Source organism: Falco peregrinus, chromosome 4 (assembly GCF_023634155.1).
Source record: "Falco peregrinus isolate bFalPer1 chromosome 4, bFalPer1.pri, whole genome shotgun sequence".
NCBI classification, from domain to species: Eukaryota; Metazoa; Chordata; class Aves; order Falconiformes; family Falconidae; genus Falco; species Falco peregrinus.
The window spans coordinates 25,746,157-25,763,625 of record NC_073724.1 but is presented as its reverse complement, the minus strand read 5'-3'; the positions used below and the strand labels follow the sequence as shown (position 1 = coordinate 25,763,625).

At 44.9% G+C, this 17,469-nt stretch overlaps 1 protein-coding gene across 5 annotated transcripts in view; it reads right to left on the bottom strand.

Moving 5' to 3' along the window:
- Positions 1 to 13,014: 13,014 nt before the first annotated feature.
- The window catches only part of TBL1X (transducin beta like 1 X-linked), a 199,859-nt gene continuing 195,404 nt past the window's right edge, over positions 13,015 to 17,469 (bottom strand). For all 5 annotated transcript variants that reach the window (XM_027785671.2, XM_005229452.4, XM_013298777.3 and 2 more), the window contains one exon: positions 13,015 to 17,412. In XM_027785671.2, the coding sequence (XP_027641472.2) occupies positions 17,386 to 17,412 (27 nt within the window). In that variant the 3' untranslated portion in view covers positions 13,015 to 17,385. The remainder of the gene's footprint in view (positions 17,413 to 17,469) is intronic.

Below are 17,469 nucleotides of genomic sequence, written 5' to 3'. Positions count from 1 at the left end.
GAGAACATTTGCAAAAAACACCTCAATGATCTGAGCACTCATCAAAAAACAGAGTAAGTCAAATCTATAGTCCTTTCTCTGAGGTATGCTCTATTTTGTGTCTTCATCTGCTGAACGAGAGATATTAAATCCATTCTCCTTATCTTCTCAGATACACACCTCTTCTGGTGCAGCCCACCAAGTACCTATATCCAAACAATTCCCCAGATTGGTTGAAAGTTAAAAAAAAATATGACCCTGCCTACCCCAGGCTTTTAAGTTCATATCAACAGCAGAAGTAGTGAGATTTAAGTCTGGTTGTGCTGGAAGCTGTTTACAATAGTTCGGTCTGTGGCACGGTGGAAGTGCCTTGAGCCCAGGTAACTGCCCTCCCTTCCTTCAGCCTGCGGCCAGGGCTGGGCATAAACAAAAATCTATTTTTTAAAACCTGTTCATGTCCACTTCCCTGGCTGTCTGCACCTTTCTTTTCCAATCCTGTTCAGTCCCAGCTATTGTAAAAAAAATTAAAATAATAAATTAAAGACAGATGAAAGTTTAGTGCCATAATAACCTGAAGCTTAAGCTGCCATGTTACTCAGGGGAGTCCCAGGATGGCCAGAGACACAGGAGCTGTAGCAACTGCACATAAAAGAATTGATTTGCTGTTTTAAATAAATTGTCTTCTTGAACTAATCATTTGATACAAAGGTGTTAAACAATGATCGGATAATTATTTAGGCAAATCATTGCAGAGCTCTGGTTGGTTTGTAGCAAATCTTTTACGTTGTGCCCTGTAGAAACCTTTGTGGGTTTATGGCTTTATATTGCTGCCCTAGTTGTTAGAAATACCGGCAGATCACCGGATCCTTCCTTTTCATCAGTCATTTGTTTCCTAGCTAAGTCTAAAGAGAAAGCACTGGCACTTGGGAGCAGATTGTATTGATCCTTTTGAAGTAGAGACCACATCTTTGGTGCAACACTCATCACAACTGTGTTCAAAAGAGCAGGAAAAAGTCGGAGGTGGAATTGTTGGTAAACCTTTTCGGATGCTAGGGTGTGGGCCAAGCTGCATACCCCTAAACCCAAAGAAGCAGGCTCTGGCTTCACAGGAATGATCGTGTGGCACAGAAGCACTTGGGAGGTGACAGGCTGTAGTAAGAGGCCCTGCAAGAGGACTGAACAACTGATCCCTCTTTCCTTTCGCTGCTCCAGGGCATACACGGGACAGGGACAGAGGCGGTGGTGGCCCAGCCCTGACCCCTCGAGGCCACGAGCAGCCCCTGAGCGGTGCCAGGGGGCTGTGACACTGGGGCACCCTGCCTTGGGGTAGCCTCCTGCAAGGTCCATGCTTTGCTCCCCTCCTTTTCTTGTTCTTTCAAGGTTGGCCTTGGGATGCGTGTGGTGTGTCTATGTATTAGTAATCTATTGGGAAGTCATCAGGAAAAAATTAGGATTCATCTGGGAGCTTAAGAAAGACAACTAGCCTAATTCTGGTGCACTGAGAAAGTGATATGAGGCATTGCAGAGCGAGCTGATGGTGGTTTTTAACTTGTAAAAGAAGGTTTGAGGAAAGTTTCCTTACCTGCCGCTCCCAGCCTCTGGTGGGTGCACGTACAGCATTCCTCCACAGCTTAAAGTGTCTTAATTGTTTCTGCTCATACATCTACCTTTTAGTAGGGCCTGTAGTGACAGGACAAGGGGGAATGATTTTAAACTGAAAGAGGGTAGGTTTAGGTTGGATATTAGGAAAAAAATTCTTTACTATGAGGGCGGTGAGGCAGTGGAACAGGTTGCCCAGAGAAGCTGTGGATGCCCCATCCCTGGAAGCACTGAAGGGCAGTTGGTATGGGGCTTTGAGCAGCCTGGTCTAGTGGCAGGTGTCCCTGCCCCTGGCAGAGGGGTGGTCTAGATGATCTTCCAGGTCCCTTCCAACCCAAACCACTCTATGATTCTATGATGGTGTATAACCATGAACACATTTGATTTCATCCCAGACAGACCTTGTTCTTGCCTCACCACTCAACAATTCAGACAAAGCATTGCCTTCTCCAAGTGCTGCAGGGGGTGCCCCTTTCTTCCCATCAGGAGCGTGCTTTTGAGGTGCATCTCCCAGCTGTCCCCACTGTCTGTGCTTGCTGTACACGTCACAGGGCAGCCAGCTTCATTTTGGGAGGAAACTAAGTGTGTGCTCTAAGGGTCAGTGAGAGCACGCTATAGGCACCATGTCCTGGACAGTATAGCTGTAACACTGACCTAAACCCTGCCTTCATATGTGTGCCATCCACGGTCCACTGAGAGGAACCTTGTGCTTATCGGCACATGGAAAAACATCCCAGTTTTCATTTCAATGATGATTTCTGTCTGAATAATCATCACAGTGTGTTAATTCTGGCATCTGGTTTTCCAGCCTATGATGGCTTCAAATACACTTATTTTTAGGAGCGTGCCAGTAGGCTGCTCTGATGAATGTGGGAAGTGCTTGTCTCTGGCCTGAATATTTGTTTTCTAAGGTGTGTTTCAAACATGGCTTGGGCTAACAAGGGAGAGATGGTGTCAATACAACAGTCCATAGATGCAACCAGAGTCCATGGCCTTCACCTTGCACTGTCCGTGGGAGGGGCTCTCTTTCACAGCCACACAGCTCTTCGGTTTGGGAGCAGGCATGCAGCTGTTTCTCTGGAATAGCAAGGTGTGATTCAGAGGAGACATAAATAGGGAAAGAGATCAGATATTGTCTAATAAAATATAGGTAGCTAAAGTGCTGTTTTGAGAGTGCAGCAATTGTCAATTTTAGCCTCTTGTATTTTGGGCATATTAGAGCTCAACAAAGCATTTCTGAATTTATTGAAAGGAATAAAAATAATAAAAAAAATTAAAACAGTTGGATCCATGCACTGAAATAAAATTGCTGTAGTGGAATCTCTATAAAAAGGATATATATGCATACAGGGCAGTGCAGCAGAATTGCCTCTATTTAACATCCTCCTCGCCCTCCCAGCCAGCTTATCAAATCCAGCCATACACAGTAAGTGTTCTCTGTATTCACCAAAACTTCCTTTTAAGCCTTCAAAGATAAAATGAAAACCTCCAGGAAAAGTGTCCTTTCATATCATGTAGTACTTTCTTAAACACTTTTAACTATTCTCTGTTGGTGGAAGAGGATGTATGGAACTGTACTTGACCTGCCAGCTTCACACATTTAATTACTATTTTATTTGGCCAGATGTTCAGGCTAATTGCAAAGCTGAACTATGAGCACTAGTAAATAAACTACTTGAATAGGCAGACTTCTTGCATACCAAAGCTCTGCATTTATGAGGTCCACCATATGTCTGAATACCAAAATCCTAACTACACCTCTCATTAAGCCCTTCCTCTGATGTTGTAGACCAAATACATGGAGAAAGCTAGAAGGTGAAGTGCTAAATGTGATTTCCGCCCCCATCCTCTGTATAACAGGACTTGACTTGTAATTCAGAAATTGTCCTTGTGTATCCATGATGAAAAGTTATCTGATCTTCTAATTTTTTCTTAATTTTCATGGATTCCTCAAGTTTACAGTAGTCTGAGATGGAAATCACTAAACCACATAGTAGGTGATGTAATTTTAAGACAGGTCAGATGATGTCTGGGCCAGTCATCCTTTAAGAAGCAGGCATGCGTCTGTGTGGACATTGAAGCTGGTAGCTGAAGAAGTTGTAATCTTATTGAGAAAAAAACAGGGAGCACAGTCAATTTCAGGCATGCATTTGAATGTTTTCCCAGATGGTTTATATTCCCTAGGGTATGCTGTGAGCTGTATGGAAAGTTGGTTCTCCCACCACACCTCTCTAATCAAACTCTTAAACATCCCAAGAGCTAAGCTCATTAGGGCATTTGTAGGCAAAGTTTTCTAAAGGCTGAGAAAATTCACTGAGTGATGGTAGCATTTGGCTTTACACCCAAAACGAAACCTGAAAGCAATCTAAGGTGCTTTCTTCCATGCAGCTAACAGGAATAGGTGTCTTTCTAGCTCTCTCCAGCTTCTGTGTGCTCACACTATACAAGATTGAAAGAGTCCTAGAAAAGAAATCGGACTGTCATACCTAGGAAGAGAACCACTGTAGCCATCTCCAGACCTTTGGCAGCCCCATGGTTGAGCGTGCGTTCCCAGCTAGCCTACCCTTGCCCCGGCTCGGTATGTTTAAATGTGTGATACAACAAGGACCTGCTGAGCTGTGAACTTGCACAGCTCAATCTGCGGAAAGGACCAGTGGGCGTGGATATGGTTTTGTGTGTGCTGTGTAACTGAGAGCCCTGAGAAGACCTTTTGCTGTTGAGGGCTGAAAGGCCAAAGGAATGCGTGACCTTGCCGGTGCCCACTGCAGCCTACAGGGCTGTGTGAATCCGGTCACGTGCAATACAACAGAAACGTCAAAGAGACCCGAAGGTGGCATCCACACATAGAAAAGCCTGTGCTTCTAATTAATATAGAAATGCTCATGTGTCAGAGGTAGAAACAGCTTTACATCTCTACCTGAATGTCTTCAGGATTAGGGAGGTTTTAGGGCCCTGAAAATTAGTTCAGGCTTCTCTGCATTTTGCAGGAGTGATTATTTTATGAAGTGGGTAGCTGATAACAAAAAAGATTTGATAGGCTCAATCAGTGCCTCATAGATCATGTGTGTTTTAACAAGTTATGGGATAAGGCAGGTTCAGGCCAACTGTATTTATTGGAGCATTGATTAATGTGAACACTTACAATGACAGACTTGACTCTAACATGTTAGCCATATTTGCTTCTACAAGACTGTGTGGCTGAGACTACGTTTATCTCATTTTTTTCCCCCTTCAAGTACCTTTTACAAGCAGAATAAGAGGTAAAAATGCAATACTGTGTTAAACAACTACTAGGAAAAGATACCTGTTAGTGATGTATATTGCAATAGGTTTCTTTTATGGCCACATGACTATATGCCCCTAGTTTTAGAATAAGCTATAATGTGTCTGCCAAGTTAGACTAATATAAAACCATTCAATGGAGTCAGAGCTGGAATTTGGCTGTGTACAAGCCAGGAGCTCCATGGTGCAGTGAAAGTAACATACATGTGTAGGACATGGGAATGCCAGCTTGTGCGGGTGTTCACATCGATCACGCTATATTAGGTTAATATGGATTGAGGATTATGAGGGAGAATTTCCAGCAGGGATTTACCTGTGTGGGGTGAGGAAAATTCAGAGTGGAATTGTCCTAGCTTTCCCTTTGCTTCTGATGAAGGTGAAAAGAGCAATCCCACTGAAATAAGAATATCTGATGATGTTGAGTGAGGGATGTATTCTGGGCAACTTCCAGATAAGATTAGGATTTTGCAGAAAGGACTTAGCCACAAGGAGCTGTGAGAGTCCCTTTAGTCAGAACGATCACCAATATTTATTTCAGCACACTGACACGTGGAAACCATCCAGTGATGAAAGTGATGGGAAGACTTTGTGCTGCTCCTTCATCTCTTGGTCACTGGGATTTATCGGATTTTGGGGGAGCAAGAAGCCCTTTAAGCTTTCAAGCTTCTCCACAGGGGATGCTTGTCTCTTTGCAAAGCCAGCATCTTGAGTTGGGGAGGCTGGCAAGGTGGCAGCTCACTGTTGCCTGTGGCTCTGTCCTGTCATGGCTGGCAGTAACCTGAGGGGACTGTGGGTCTCCTTTTGTGCCCTGGTGTTGTATCGGGATGACTTTCAGCTCTCACTTCTGTGGGAAGGAAACTGGGTCTTAAAGGTGGAGAAGAGCCACGATGGATTGGGATGGGTTCCTCCCTCTGGAGAGTGTGATGATGGCCTGTGTGTTAATAAAGACAACCTCTGTCGATGAAGCCACGTCCTGCCCTAGTTTTTCACCAGCTTTCCTCTGCCTCCCGTGACCCACTGAATGCTTTCAGACAACACAGCCCAGAGGGGTGCAGGAGGTGAATGGCAGCCTCTGATCCCTCTCCAGCTGCCTCCGGAGAGGTACCCACCCATGTATGTGTCTGTGAGCCTCCTGAAAAGTCTTGAAGATGTGTAAAACCAAACACAACCTTTTTTATCATGCTTATAAAAGAAGGTATGTTTTAAAGATGTGTTTAAAACAGTGGAGTTTCTCTGCACAGCGTAAGGAACCAGCTGTGTTGGCTGGTTTGTCCTTGCAGTGTCCTGCCCCCTCAGAGGGCGCCAAGGCTCAGGACAGCATGAAACGCTGGCAGCCATTCATCGCAACTATAGCCACGTGATAGCACCGGCTCCTGTTTTGCCTGCTACTTTGTCTTGAGTGAATTTCCTTGAGGAAAAGAAAAAGGAAGAAAAAAAAAAAAGCAACAGTGCAACTATCTCCTTAGGCTAAAGCGCTCCAGCAAGCACCACGCTCCATGTGGCAGTGGAACTGCGTGCCCCTGCCCTGCCTTAGCCATGCGCCTTCATGTGACAGGGAGCACAGCATTCTCACAGCCCTTTCCTCAAGGCACCAGGCACGGCTTGCCAGGGATCAGAGCATTCCCTAGTGTAAGTGCTCTGGGTGACAGCTCAGCTCTGCTAACACCCCGTGTCAGCCGTCCCCCAGGAATGCAGTTACACCCAGAACCATATGGCAGAGGCTGGAGATAAGGTGGGTTTTTCCTTAGTTCCCAGGTAGTCTGAAAGCTGGTATACCCAGATTCCTTCAATAGACTGTTTGAATTTAAAGTGACAGAAAATCACAGCTACATTAATAAAATACTTTTGCTAGAGACAAAACACTTCTCAATAAATAGCTTTAAACCTAATAGAGGCCTTTCTCCTTTGTTTGCCACGGTCTGACGTTAGTGAGCTCTATGGCGTAAATGGTGATGAGGCTGATGTTGGTAGATTAGAAAGGTTTGATTTTTATTTTTTTTTAATTGCTTTGATCTGTACTTCTTGATCAGGTCATGAGACCTGGACCTTTAATGTGGACATGAAAGAAAAAAAAGGATGCCTGTGTGGGCTGAGTGAACCACAGGCTGTCTGCCTGTGTCATCCTCTGTCAAGGAAGGTGAGTGGGTGGACGATTAGATGTGGTCATTTCATTGCGCAGGAATTTCTCACAGTTCTCCTCAAACTAGCCTCTGGGAAAGAAACCAAAGAGCAGCCACTGTCTGGGACTTAAAAGATAGCAGCATCATGCCTTTCCGATCAGATTTCTGTCACTCCCAGGAGTCTGTGATCCCATCCACCCTAAGTGTCCTCACTGATGATACTCTCTGCAGGTACATGACATCCCTTTCAGCCTAGATGGCAGGACACTGTGGCTGTAAGTATTGCATAAAGTCTCAAAAACCCGTCTAAGGGTTTGACCTTTCTGTCTTTGCCTTGAAGAAAAGATTCAGAGTTTTTCAGGATGAATGCTTCCTTGACACCACTGATTTTCAGAAACCTAGAGAGAGAATTCTTAGCTTTGGAACTGCAGAATGGCAGTGCTTTGCAACTAAATCAATTCTCATTTGTTGTGTGTTTCTTACTGTGCTGAATTACTCTAGTGCAGGACAAGGATGCCAACTTTGTCCTAGTATTTAATGGAAAGGATTTGGAAAGAGGTGAGCAGAAGCTTTTCTTCATCTTTTGAGATAGATACTGATGATTGACACGGAGAAACCAAAGCTGCTCTGTGAAAGCAGAAGATGTTAGACCTTGCAGCAGGAAAAGAGGATATAGCTGCTTTCCTGTGGTTGTTATGTTTCGTATTCGTTTGGTTTTGTGAATATATTCAAAAGGAAATAGAAATAAACTATCTCTAAGGAAGCAAAGATTTTCTTTCCTGTTGGGAAGGGAGTCAGCAAGGATGATAAACTCCTTGCCAAGTGAGTAATTTCTTCACTTAAGAGACTTCAAAGCTTTAAAAATTACTTTTCCTATCATGGAGCTCAGGTACAAGATTGCATGCACTCTTAATGGATGAAGCTGATATGTCCCCTGACAGGAAATGATACATAGAAAGATGGCAGGGGAATGAGTGGTTATGAGTGAGATGCTGCAATATTATATCTTCCCAGAATAGCTCTAACAAATACCCTTTTATTGTACTGCATGCTGACAGCAGTGAGAAGCAGCAAGTGTTCAGGACTGCTCAATGCTTCCAGTGTCAGTTGTCAACTAGTTTACAGGCTAAGCAAATATTTATAGGATAAATAAAGAAAAACTAAGCTACAATTTTGGATTGACAGTCACACATTTTCTTGAAACATGCCTGGAAATGATATGACTAGAAATAGGACCATCACATAGCGCTTATTTAAGAAGCAGGTGAGAGCTTTTCCATAGCACTACGTGTGAAAGCTCTGGCCCCACTGTGGCTGCTTCCTCAGCTCTCACTTCCTTTAGTTTGAGAAACTGTTAGGAAGACTGCTGGTGATTCCTGGTCTTGTGAGAGCCAAACAAATGTGCTTGTCCTACTGCTTTTGACTCGTACAGTTTCAGGGACTTACCTGTACGTTAATGTGCAAATACCAAAGCACAGATTGAGACAAGTTGGATGAAAGGGCATTGCTTTCTCTTTTTTGCGTATTTGATGATGGTGTAAGATGCTAATCATCAGCGTACTAGTTTTTCTAGCACTTGAGTCTTCCCAAATGTTGAGTTTTCCCAAAGGACCTAACCTAAGTCCTTAAACACCTAAAAATTAGATGATGTTACACCTAAAACTGTGTTTGATCTGAGGGCTAATTCCTTTTGAAGGCTTTTGGCAATCTTTCAGCCTTAACTTGGGTGAATGGTCAATGTGTTACATGGTCACAAAGCAAAAATCTCACATTTCATGCCAAATCCCCCTACTAAATACCATGGGTACCATTTTGTGGAATAAAACCCAGCTAAAAACCACACAACATTCAGCCTGTTAAAGCTAAAAAAACCCCACCGTATCCTTTGAGGTGTCAGTGCCACAAGTCCCAGGCAGAGAGAGGAGCTATGAGATGGTGCCCGTGGGAGCTACTGCCAGAGGGCATGACTGTGACCCCATTGCACAAGCTGAAATACTCTGAAGTTCTTCAAAAACCTCCAACTGCTCAAGCAAGGTTGATTTTAAGCCTTGCTAGCCTAAAGAAAAATCAACAATTAATTTTGATCAGAACTACAGTCTGATTCATTTCATCTGGAGAAACTTCCTTTTGAGGAAAATTTTAAAAAGTACTTCAACCCAATCTTACTCATATTGGTTCCTTACCAGCAGTATAGGTTCCCAGTAAATGCATCATGGGGGGAAAATAAAACTGATCAATAAACATGTGATATGAGCAGCCATAAAGGTGACCTTTTAAAAGGGAAAAAGTACTGAACAAAAGACGTCTGCTGAAACACTGAGAAAGAAATTGCCTGACGGCCTGGGTGCTGCGAGCCTGGGAACCACAAGCATCCTTGAGAAGCACAGCCAGCATTTTGAAGTACAGCTGGCTACCTAGAAGCATCCTGAGATACACTCAGTAAGTGCAAACCCAAGGAATTGTAATGGTAACATTATCTGAAAAGCTGATAGTCTGGAAAAAAGGGAAAGCATCCTGAGACAGCAAGAACCAGTAACTGCCATTGGCTGTTCTAACTGCAAGAACAGGAAAAGTCCCCCAAAACAGAAATTCATCTGAGGGAACAGAAATCATCCTGTGTTGGCTGTCCCTGGTGAAACCCAGAAATTAACAGCACCTATTCGCTGCTCGAAGTGGTGGTGTCCCACAGCCTCTTATGTCTCTATGATATAAAATTACTTTCTGTCCAAAATGGAGCTTCTCTGTTTTCCCATGCTGCTCATGCTTGTCCCTTTCCTAAATGGGTCTGCGTGAACTTCTTACAAGACCCTGGACCCTCATGGAGATGCCTGGCTGACTCCAAACTCCGTGACAAGGATCACCTTTTAAGTGAGACTCTCCCTGTTTTATTATTCCCACACCAAACTCATGTCTGGGAGTGGTTTGGTTTGTCCTCCCACCTCTGGGATGGTCGGGCCCCTTACGAGATGTCCAATGTCCTTGCTGCCACATATATAATTAACCTATCCTAAGTCTATCTGCTGTTGCATTATTCATAAGTTTGTTTCACTAGTAATAACTTCGTTGTAACCTGTAATATTACATATATATACACACACTTCACTGCTGCTATAGAATCATAGAATCATTTAGGTTGGAAAAGACCTTTGAGATCATCAAGTCCAACCATTAACCCAGAACTGCCAAGTCCATCACTAAACCATGTCACCAAGCACCACTTCTACATGTTTTTTAAACACCTCCAGTGATGGTGACTCAGTCACCTCCCTGGGCAGCCTGTTCCAATGCTTCACCACCCTTTCAGTGAAGAAACCGTTCCTAATATCCAATCTAAACATCCCCTGGTGTAACCTGAGGCATTTTCTTCTTGTCCTGTGACTTGTTATCCGGGAGAAGAGACCGACACCCACCTGCCCGAAACCTCCTGTCAGGTAGCTGTGGAGAGCGATAAGGTCCCCCCTGAGCCTCCTCCTCTCCAGGCTAAACAACCCCAGTTCCCTCAGCTGCTCCTCAGAAGACTTGTGCTCCAGACCCTTCCCCAGCCCCGTTGCCCGTCTCTGGACACGCTCCAGCACCTCAGTGTCCCTCTTGCAGTGAGGGGCCCAACTCTGAACACAGCGTTGGAGGTGCAGCCTCACCAGTGCCGAGTACAGGGGGACGATCACACCCCTGGTCCTGCTGGCCACACTGTTTGTGGTACAAGCCAGGATGCTGTTGGCCTTCTGGGCCACCTGGGCACACTGCTGGCTCATGTTCAGCCGGCGCCAGCCAGCACCCCCAGGGCCTTTCCCACCAGGCACTTCCCCGCCGCTCTGCCCCAGGCCTGTAGCGCTGTGTGGGGCTGGTGTGACCCAGGTGCGGGACCCGGCACTTCTCCTTGTGGAACCTCATACGACTGGCCTTGGCCCATTGTTCCAGCCTGTCCAGATCCCTCTGCAGAGCCTGCCTGCCCTCCAGCAGATCACCCCCTCCCCCAACTTGGTGTCATCTGCAAGCTTACTGAGAGTGCACTTGCTCCCCTCATCCAGATAGTCGATAAAGATATTAAGCAGGACTAGCCCCAGCGCCGAGCTCTGGGGACACCACTTGTGAGCAGGCACCAGCTGGATGTAACTCCGTTTACTCTTTGGTTCAGCCATCCAGACAGTTTTTACGCAGTGTACTGCACACCCCTCCAAGCCATGAGCAGCCAGTTGCCCCAGGGGAGTGCTGTGGGAGACGTGGGTGGGTGTCAAAGGATTTACTAAGGTCCAGGTAGGCAGCATCCACAGCCTTTCCCTCATCCACTAGGCGGGTCATCTTGTCATAGAACGAGGTCAGGTTCATCAAGCAGGACCTGCCGTTCTTAAACCTGTGCTGGCTGGGCCTGGTCACCTGGTTGTCCTGCACATGCTGGGTGATTGCACTCAGGATGATCTGCTCCATAACCTTCCATGGCACCCAGGTCAGGCTGACAGCCCTGTAGTTTCCCAGATCCTCCTTCCTGCCCTTCTTGTAGATGGGCATCACAGGCTGACCTCCAGTCTTCTCTGGGACCTCCCTAGTTAGCCAGGGCTGTTGATAAATGATGGAGAGTGGCTCGGTGAGCGCTCCCGCCAGCTCCCTCAGTACCCTTGGGTGGATCCTATCCAGCCCCATAAGTGGAGCAGCAGGTCACTAACTGGGTGACTCTCCCTCACTAACTGTGGGGGCTTCATTCTGCTCCCAATCCCTGTCTTCCAGCTCAGGGTGCTGAGTACCCTGAAGGTAACTGGTCTTACTGTTAAAGACGGAGGCAAAGAAAGCATTAGTACCTCAGCCTTTGCCTCAGCCTTTGTGGCAACGTTCCTGGCCGCACCCAGTAAGGGATGCAGATTCTCCTTGGCCCTCCTTTTGTTGCTAACACACGTGTAAAAGCAGTTTTTGTTCTTTTGCAGCAGGGGCCAGCCTGAGTTCTAGCTGGGCTTTCGCCTCTCTGATCTTCACCCTGCATAACCTTGTGAGATCCTTGTAGTCCTCCAGAGCTGCCAGCACCTTCCAAAGGCTGTAAACTCTCCTTTTTTCCCTGAGTTCCTGCCTGGTCTTCCCTGCCGGCTTGTCTTTTGGCACATGGGGATGGCCTGCTCCTGTGCTGGGCTCCTTCTTGAAGAATGTCCAGCTTTCTGGGATCCCTCGGCCCTTCAGAGCTATTTCCCAAGGGACTCTGTCAACAAGGCTCTTTAACAGGCCAAAGTCGGCCCTTCAGAAGTCCAAGGCAGCGGTTCTGCTGATCCCACCCCTGACATTAATTCTCCGAGAATGGAAAAGTCCATCATCTCATGATGACTATGCCCAAGACATCCTGTGACCACCACATCACCCACCAGTCCTTCCCTGTTTGCAAACCGCAGGCCCAGCGGGGCACCTCCCCTGTGGGCTCACAGCCCAGCTGTGGCGCGCAGGTATCGTCCACACGCTGCAGGAACCTCCCAGGCCGTTTCCTGGCCGCGGCTGAATTCCAGCAGACACCTGGTGGGTTGAAGTCCCCCACAAGAACAAGGGCTAGTGATTGCAAGACTTCTCCCAGCTGCTTGTAGAATGTTCCATCTCCCTCTTTCATCCTGGTTGGGTGGTCTAGAACAGCCTCCCACCAGGTTATCCGCCTTGTTGGCCCTCCTCCACCTATTATTGGGTGCTGCTGTAATTGATTGTTGCTATAATTAATTGCTGCTATATTATGAATTGTTGCTATACTATTGCTTGCAGGTAATACCTTGTAACAGCTTGATATACATACATATAAATTTCCTTTCTTAATAACAGATTTATTTGCTAATGGTGATTTGTGTGGTATTCGTGGTAATCTGTAATATAGTAAAGAAAATCAGAGGATAAAGCCTCCATGCCCTTGTGTATTACAACATTCTATGAATCCACGACTGTGACCTTTATACACCCGTGGGTTGTGTAACCCTTTAGGTTGTGACATCATGTTACAACTTAAGTCACCCAACCCCAGCTCTTCAGCACAGGATGTAAAGTAACCAGGAAAGAATAAGGAACAACACGCACAGAATTCTCTAATATCAAAATATAGCAATTTATTCAAGACACTGAATATGATCTGTTGATTCTCTCCTTAAAACAAATGAGCTACAATACACAAGGTGAATTTGAAGAAAGTGTGGGTGGGGGAGAAACAAAACAAGGGTTGATGTTTCAACAGAACCTGGGAAATGCTGAAATGAGAACCAAGTCTGGCTGCAAGTCTGACACAGACAATAAAAACTGCAGAAGCCAGAATTCAGAATTTCAGTGAGTGGCTGAAAGAACATTTCTGCAATTGACAAAGAACCACATCTTTTAAAAAGGCAAAAAGAGGAAAGAAAAGGAGGAAAAAATAAAAAGGGAAAAAGAAAAAGAAACCCAAAAACAAAGCAGACCCTTACATTTGACAAAGTGCACTTCACTTGGCTCTAAAATTAGCTATTTTTTCTTTTTTTTTTTTTTTTAAACAAATTAAAAGGAAATTTCTAAGATGTAGCATGGGGTTAATGTGTGTATAACCCTGTAAGTCAGGCCCTTTAGTGCCCCATAAGGGACCCAGTGTTTTCTACATAAAAGATTCAGTATCCTTCTAACCCCCAGAGTTGAGTAGTTTTTCAGAAACTGTTTTTTGTCACTTCAAGGCCAGTTCCAGACAGCCAGCAATGATACAAATCCAGTAAGTCTCTGCATGGTTTCACAATCCTGTTTGGTCACTTAGGCTTTTCAATTCCTCTTCTGTTACGAAGAACTATAAACAAAATTATCAAAAAATATCCTATGAAAAAAATGAAGTCCACCAGCCTGTTGCTGCATGCTGCTCTGTTGCAGGGGAGCCGCAGAACGGCACTGGTAGCCGGGGGATGCCACTGCAGCAGTGGAGGAAAGCGAGAGCTCCCATGAGGGCACTTCTGCAGGTCTAGGCTTAGACGTCCATGTTGAACTACTCTCCCCATTGCCCACCTCCTAAAGAAACCAGCTCCTTAGGCTAGGACTAACCTTCGTAACTACACCTTCTGCCTTCCTTAACAGCTGGCCTCGTTTTAGCTGAAAACTACTACAGCATCTCTCAGGATTTTCCAGTGTTTAGGGTTTTGGGGAGGGGAAGAAAGGTGAATTTTCTTATCTTCTCACATATGCTGTGTTCAAACCTGATGGTCTGCATGGAACCCCCCCGGACCAGCAGCCTCTCTCACACGCAGGCTTTGCAAACCATCTGATTTTCCAATTTTGTTTCTCTTGGCTTCTTACCTCCATGTAGGTGGGCAGAGGAAAGGTAGCGTTCTGACAATTTAAAGAAAGAAAAAAAGAAAAAGTAACAGGCATCATGGACGCTGCTGAGTTATCTACGGTAGCTATCCCAGGAACAGCCATGAAACACAGGCTACGTAGCCAGCCAGACACGCTGCATTGCTGAATTCGGATTCAGCAATCTCATCTCTTTGGATCCTGAGGTCTGGCCTATTCGGGCATCACTAAAGGGACACAGGCAAGGCCAGGGCCACACTCACGCTGCCCTCCGCTGCCTGCAGACTGGGAGCTTCTGTGTTACTCGCAGAAACACCACCCAAAAGCAGCCCAGGAAGCTAACCGTGTACATGCAATGATGAAATCAAATCATCGACCCAACTGTGCTTTATAAAACCACATTAAACTCTGTATTCAAATTCAAGTCTCTCTTTGAACAAGTATTTTTCTTTTAAAGCAGTGACTTTAAATAGTCAGTACATGTGATTATTATAAAACAGTGCAAAACTGCCATGTGATCATCTACAGCCCATGCTCTCGGAGCAGAAAACTAAAACCAACACATAAACGCATTTCAACACCGAAAAAAAATCCTTCCCCTGTCCAATTCTTTGATATAAATCACAAACAAGCCTAAATGTCATTAATAACCAAAATCCCACATAACTGTTTTCACCTCAGCACTGAGTAACCCTTTTAGCAGTTGTTTCTTTTCATTCTTTTCTCCTTTCCAAATGTGTGTTTTTAAGAAATGCAGCTGAAGCTGGCAGCGGCTAGTACCACTGGAAGGACTAAGATACTGTACAGATGCAAGCATAAAGAGAGGAAGACACAGGAGAAAAAAGTGACATATAGATTCCATAAATGCCACGATGATGCCATGATGCTCAGCAGGTCACCAGTTCAGCACTAGGGCTCTGGTTTCGGTTTTGCTCAGATCAAATCACCACTTCAGCAGCTGTCATCAAATCAAAGGGAAGATCCTGTGTTACAGAAATTGCGACTTTGGGCAGACAGGTACCACATGACGTTAAGCAGGTTCTCCGCTTGTTTTTCTCTCCTACAAGCCTAGACTGTGGGCTAGAGAGGACACCTGTTTGACTTAGCCAGTTCTGAGGATCTGCCTGAATAACGGCTTACCACCACTCCAGGGCTGCCTGAGAGTTTACAGCACTTTCAGTAAACTCTGCCTATGCATCCTTCGCATCCATCGTTTGGTCTTAGAGTAACGTAGCCTTCAGTAGGCATCCCTGCAGATGTCTAGCTTGCAGTAGGGAAATCTTGTCCAAAGTGGATGGGTAGTGCTTTGGAAGTCTTTATTGTCATTCCAATCATTTCACCTACTATAACTTTATAGTGGTATGTATGTTGAGATACAATTTATATATCCTTTAGCATGGCCTAGCCTAATGGAGAGTCTACATTGTCTTGTGAGCACTGCACTGAGGACACCGTCAAGGCTAAACCTGTCTGTGCAGTGAGCCTCCGAGCGCAGAGCCAGAGCTTTCCTGGTAGCACACAGCGAGGGCGACAGCAGCACCACGTACTGCCAGATGCAATGGAAGACACTGCTTCTAGGTGTGTGCTGACCGCGGATGGGCAGGAGCTTAGCAAGAGCCCATTCTTCCACAGTGACAAATGCAGTCAATGTATCTTTGTGCAACTGGTCTCATTAAGTCAGTGATAAAATCCCACTGACTTACTAGAACTGAAACAGCTGAGTGGGATGAACGGTACACAACAGCACTGCTCAGCAAGGCCACAGGCAGCCAAGCCCATGTTCGGTATGAAATGTGAACTATCTCTAGAGGAAAGATGATCTACAAGCATTTTCCCCTGGTTACCAAGGATAAACAAAATTATGGACTCAAAAAAATGAATGCTGTATTTATAGTCTCACACTTATGAATCCCTTTTAATAAGTGTACATCATCAGCCACAAAAACGAAATGAGACTATATAAATGGCTGGCTGCTGGAAGAGGACTCTTAATAAATGATGGGTATTTATTGTATCGAATGGCATTTTTTTCTAACAGCACTTTCTGAGAGCGAAGAGAAAAAGGATACTGCACCTTTCATGTTCCTTGGACTGTGTGTCATTCTTTTTGCTTGAGTTACACAACTGGTCTACGTTTGGTGGCCACTTTAGGCTTTTAAAACTGTTTAACATAAAAAATATTTTTTTTCCAAAAATACACTGGGTTCTTTCTGTTAAAAGTCATCTTTCTCCTGTAAAAATCTTCCCCAGCACTGCATTCTTATATAAAGCACTTATTACACAATTTGCTGAAAGTGCCCTTGAGACGCTAAGATCTGAAGCATGGAGGATTTTTTTTTCTTTTAAACGGAGAGAAAGAAAGGAAAAGGAAGAGAGAAGAGAGGAGAAGCAGTCTGTCAAAAATTTTCATTGTCATGTCCACCTGGCTGCATCTACTATGGGCATACAGGGAAAAAAGGAAAAAAAAAAAAAAAAGGGCAAGAAAGAGGAGAAAAAAAAGGAAGGAAAAGTTGGGAGGGAGAAATAAAAGGAAAACAAAAGTTTCATCCTAAGCCTGGGATCTTCCAGGCTGTAATATTCCAGCTGATAGAAAAACCACTGAACAAAAAAAGTAGTCTAGAAAATAGAAAGTGTTGTGATTACAAAGTTGAGCATTTCATCAGTACAAACTGGTCTTTGAACGTCCTTTGGGAGAGCAACTGTAGTGTCCAAATTGGAAGGAAAAAATACAACACCGCATGGAGGAGGATTTTTTTTCCCTTTTGGTTTATCACAGCATTTTTCTTTTTTTTTCTTTTTTTTTTTTTATTAATTTTTTTTTTGGCACAGCTTTTTTTTTCCCAGCCATCAGAGCAAGTTCTCAGACGCAAACCAAACAGTGCAATGCCTAGCTGGTGGCTTCATGCTTCCAAGGCTGAATGTTCCAGGTGGAAACCATTCCCTCCCCCTCTGAAGTGACTGCGTTTTTACTCCTTGATGAAGGTTACCGACAAAATACTAGACACCTGTGGCCAGGGAGAGTTGGTTTCACGGTACACTCTAACTTTGTTCAAGTTCGTACAGTTCTGGAGCTGTTAAGAATAGTTTTGAAGAGTGCTTCTCCCCACACATTCACTGCTGGTCCATTTGAAATTTCTTCTAAACCATTTCACTTTTACTTCCGCAGATCTAGAACACAAACCTGGAGAGAAAAGATTCAGCATTAAGAACCATTTCTGAAGGTGATGTGAACGTCCTA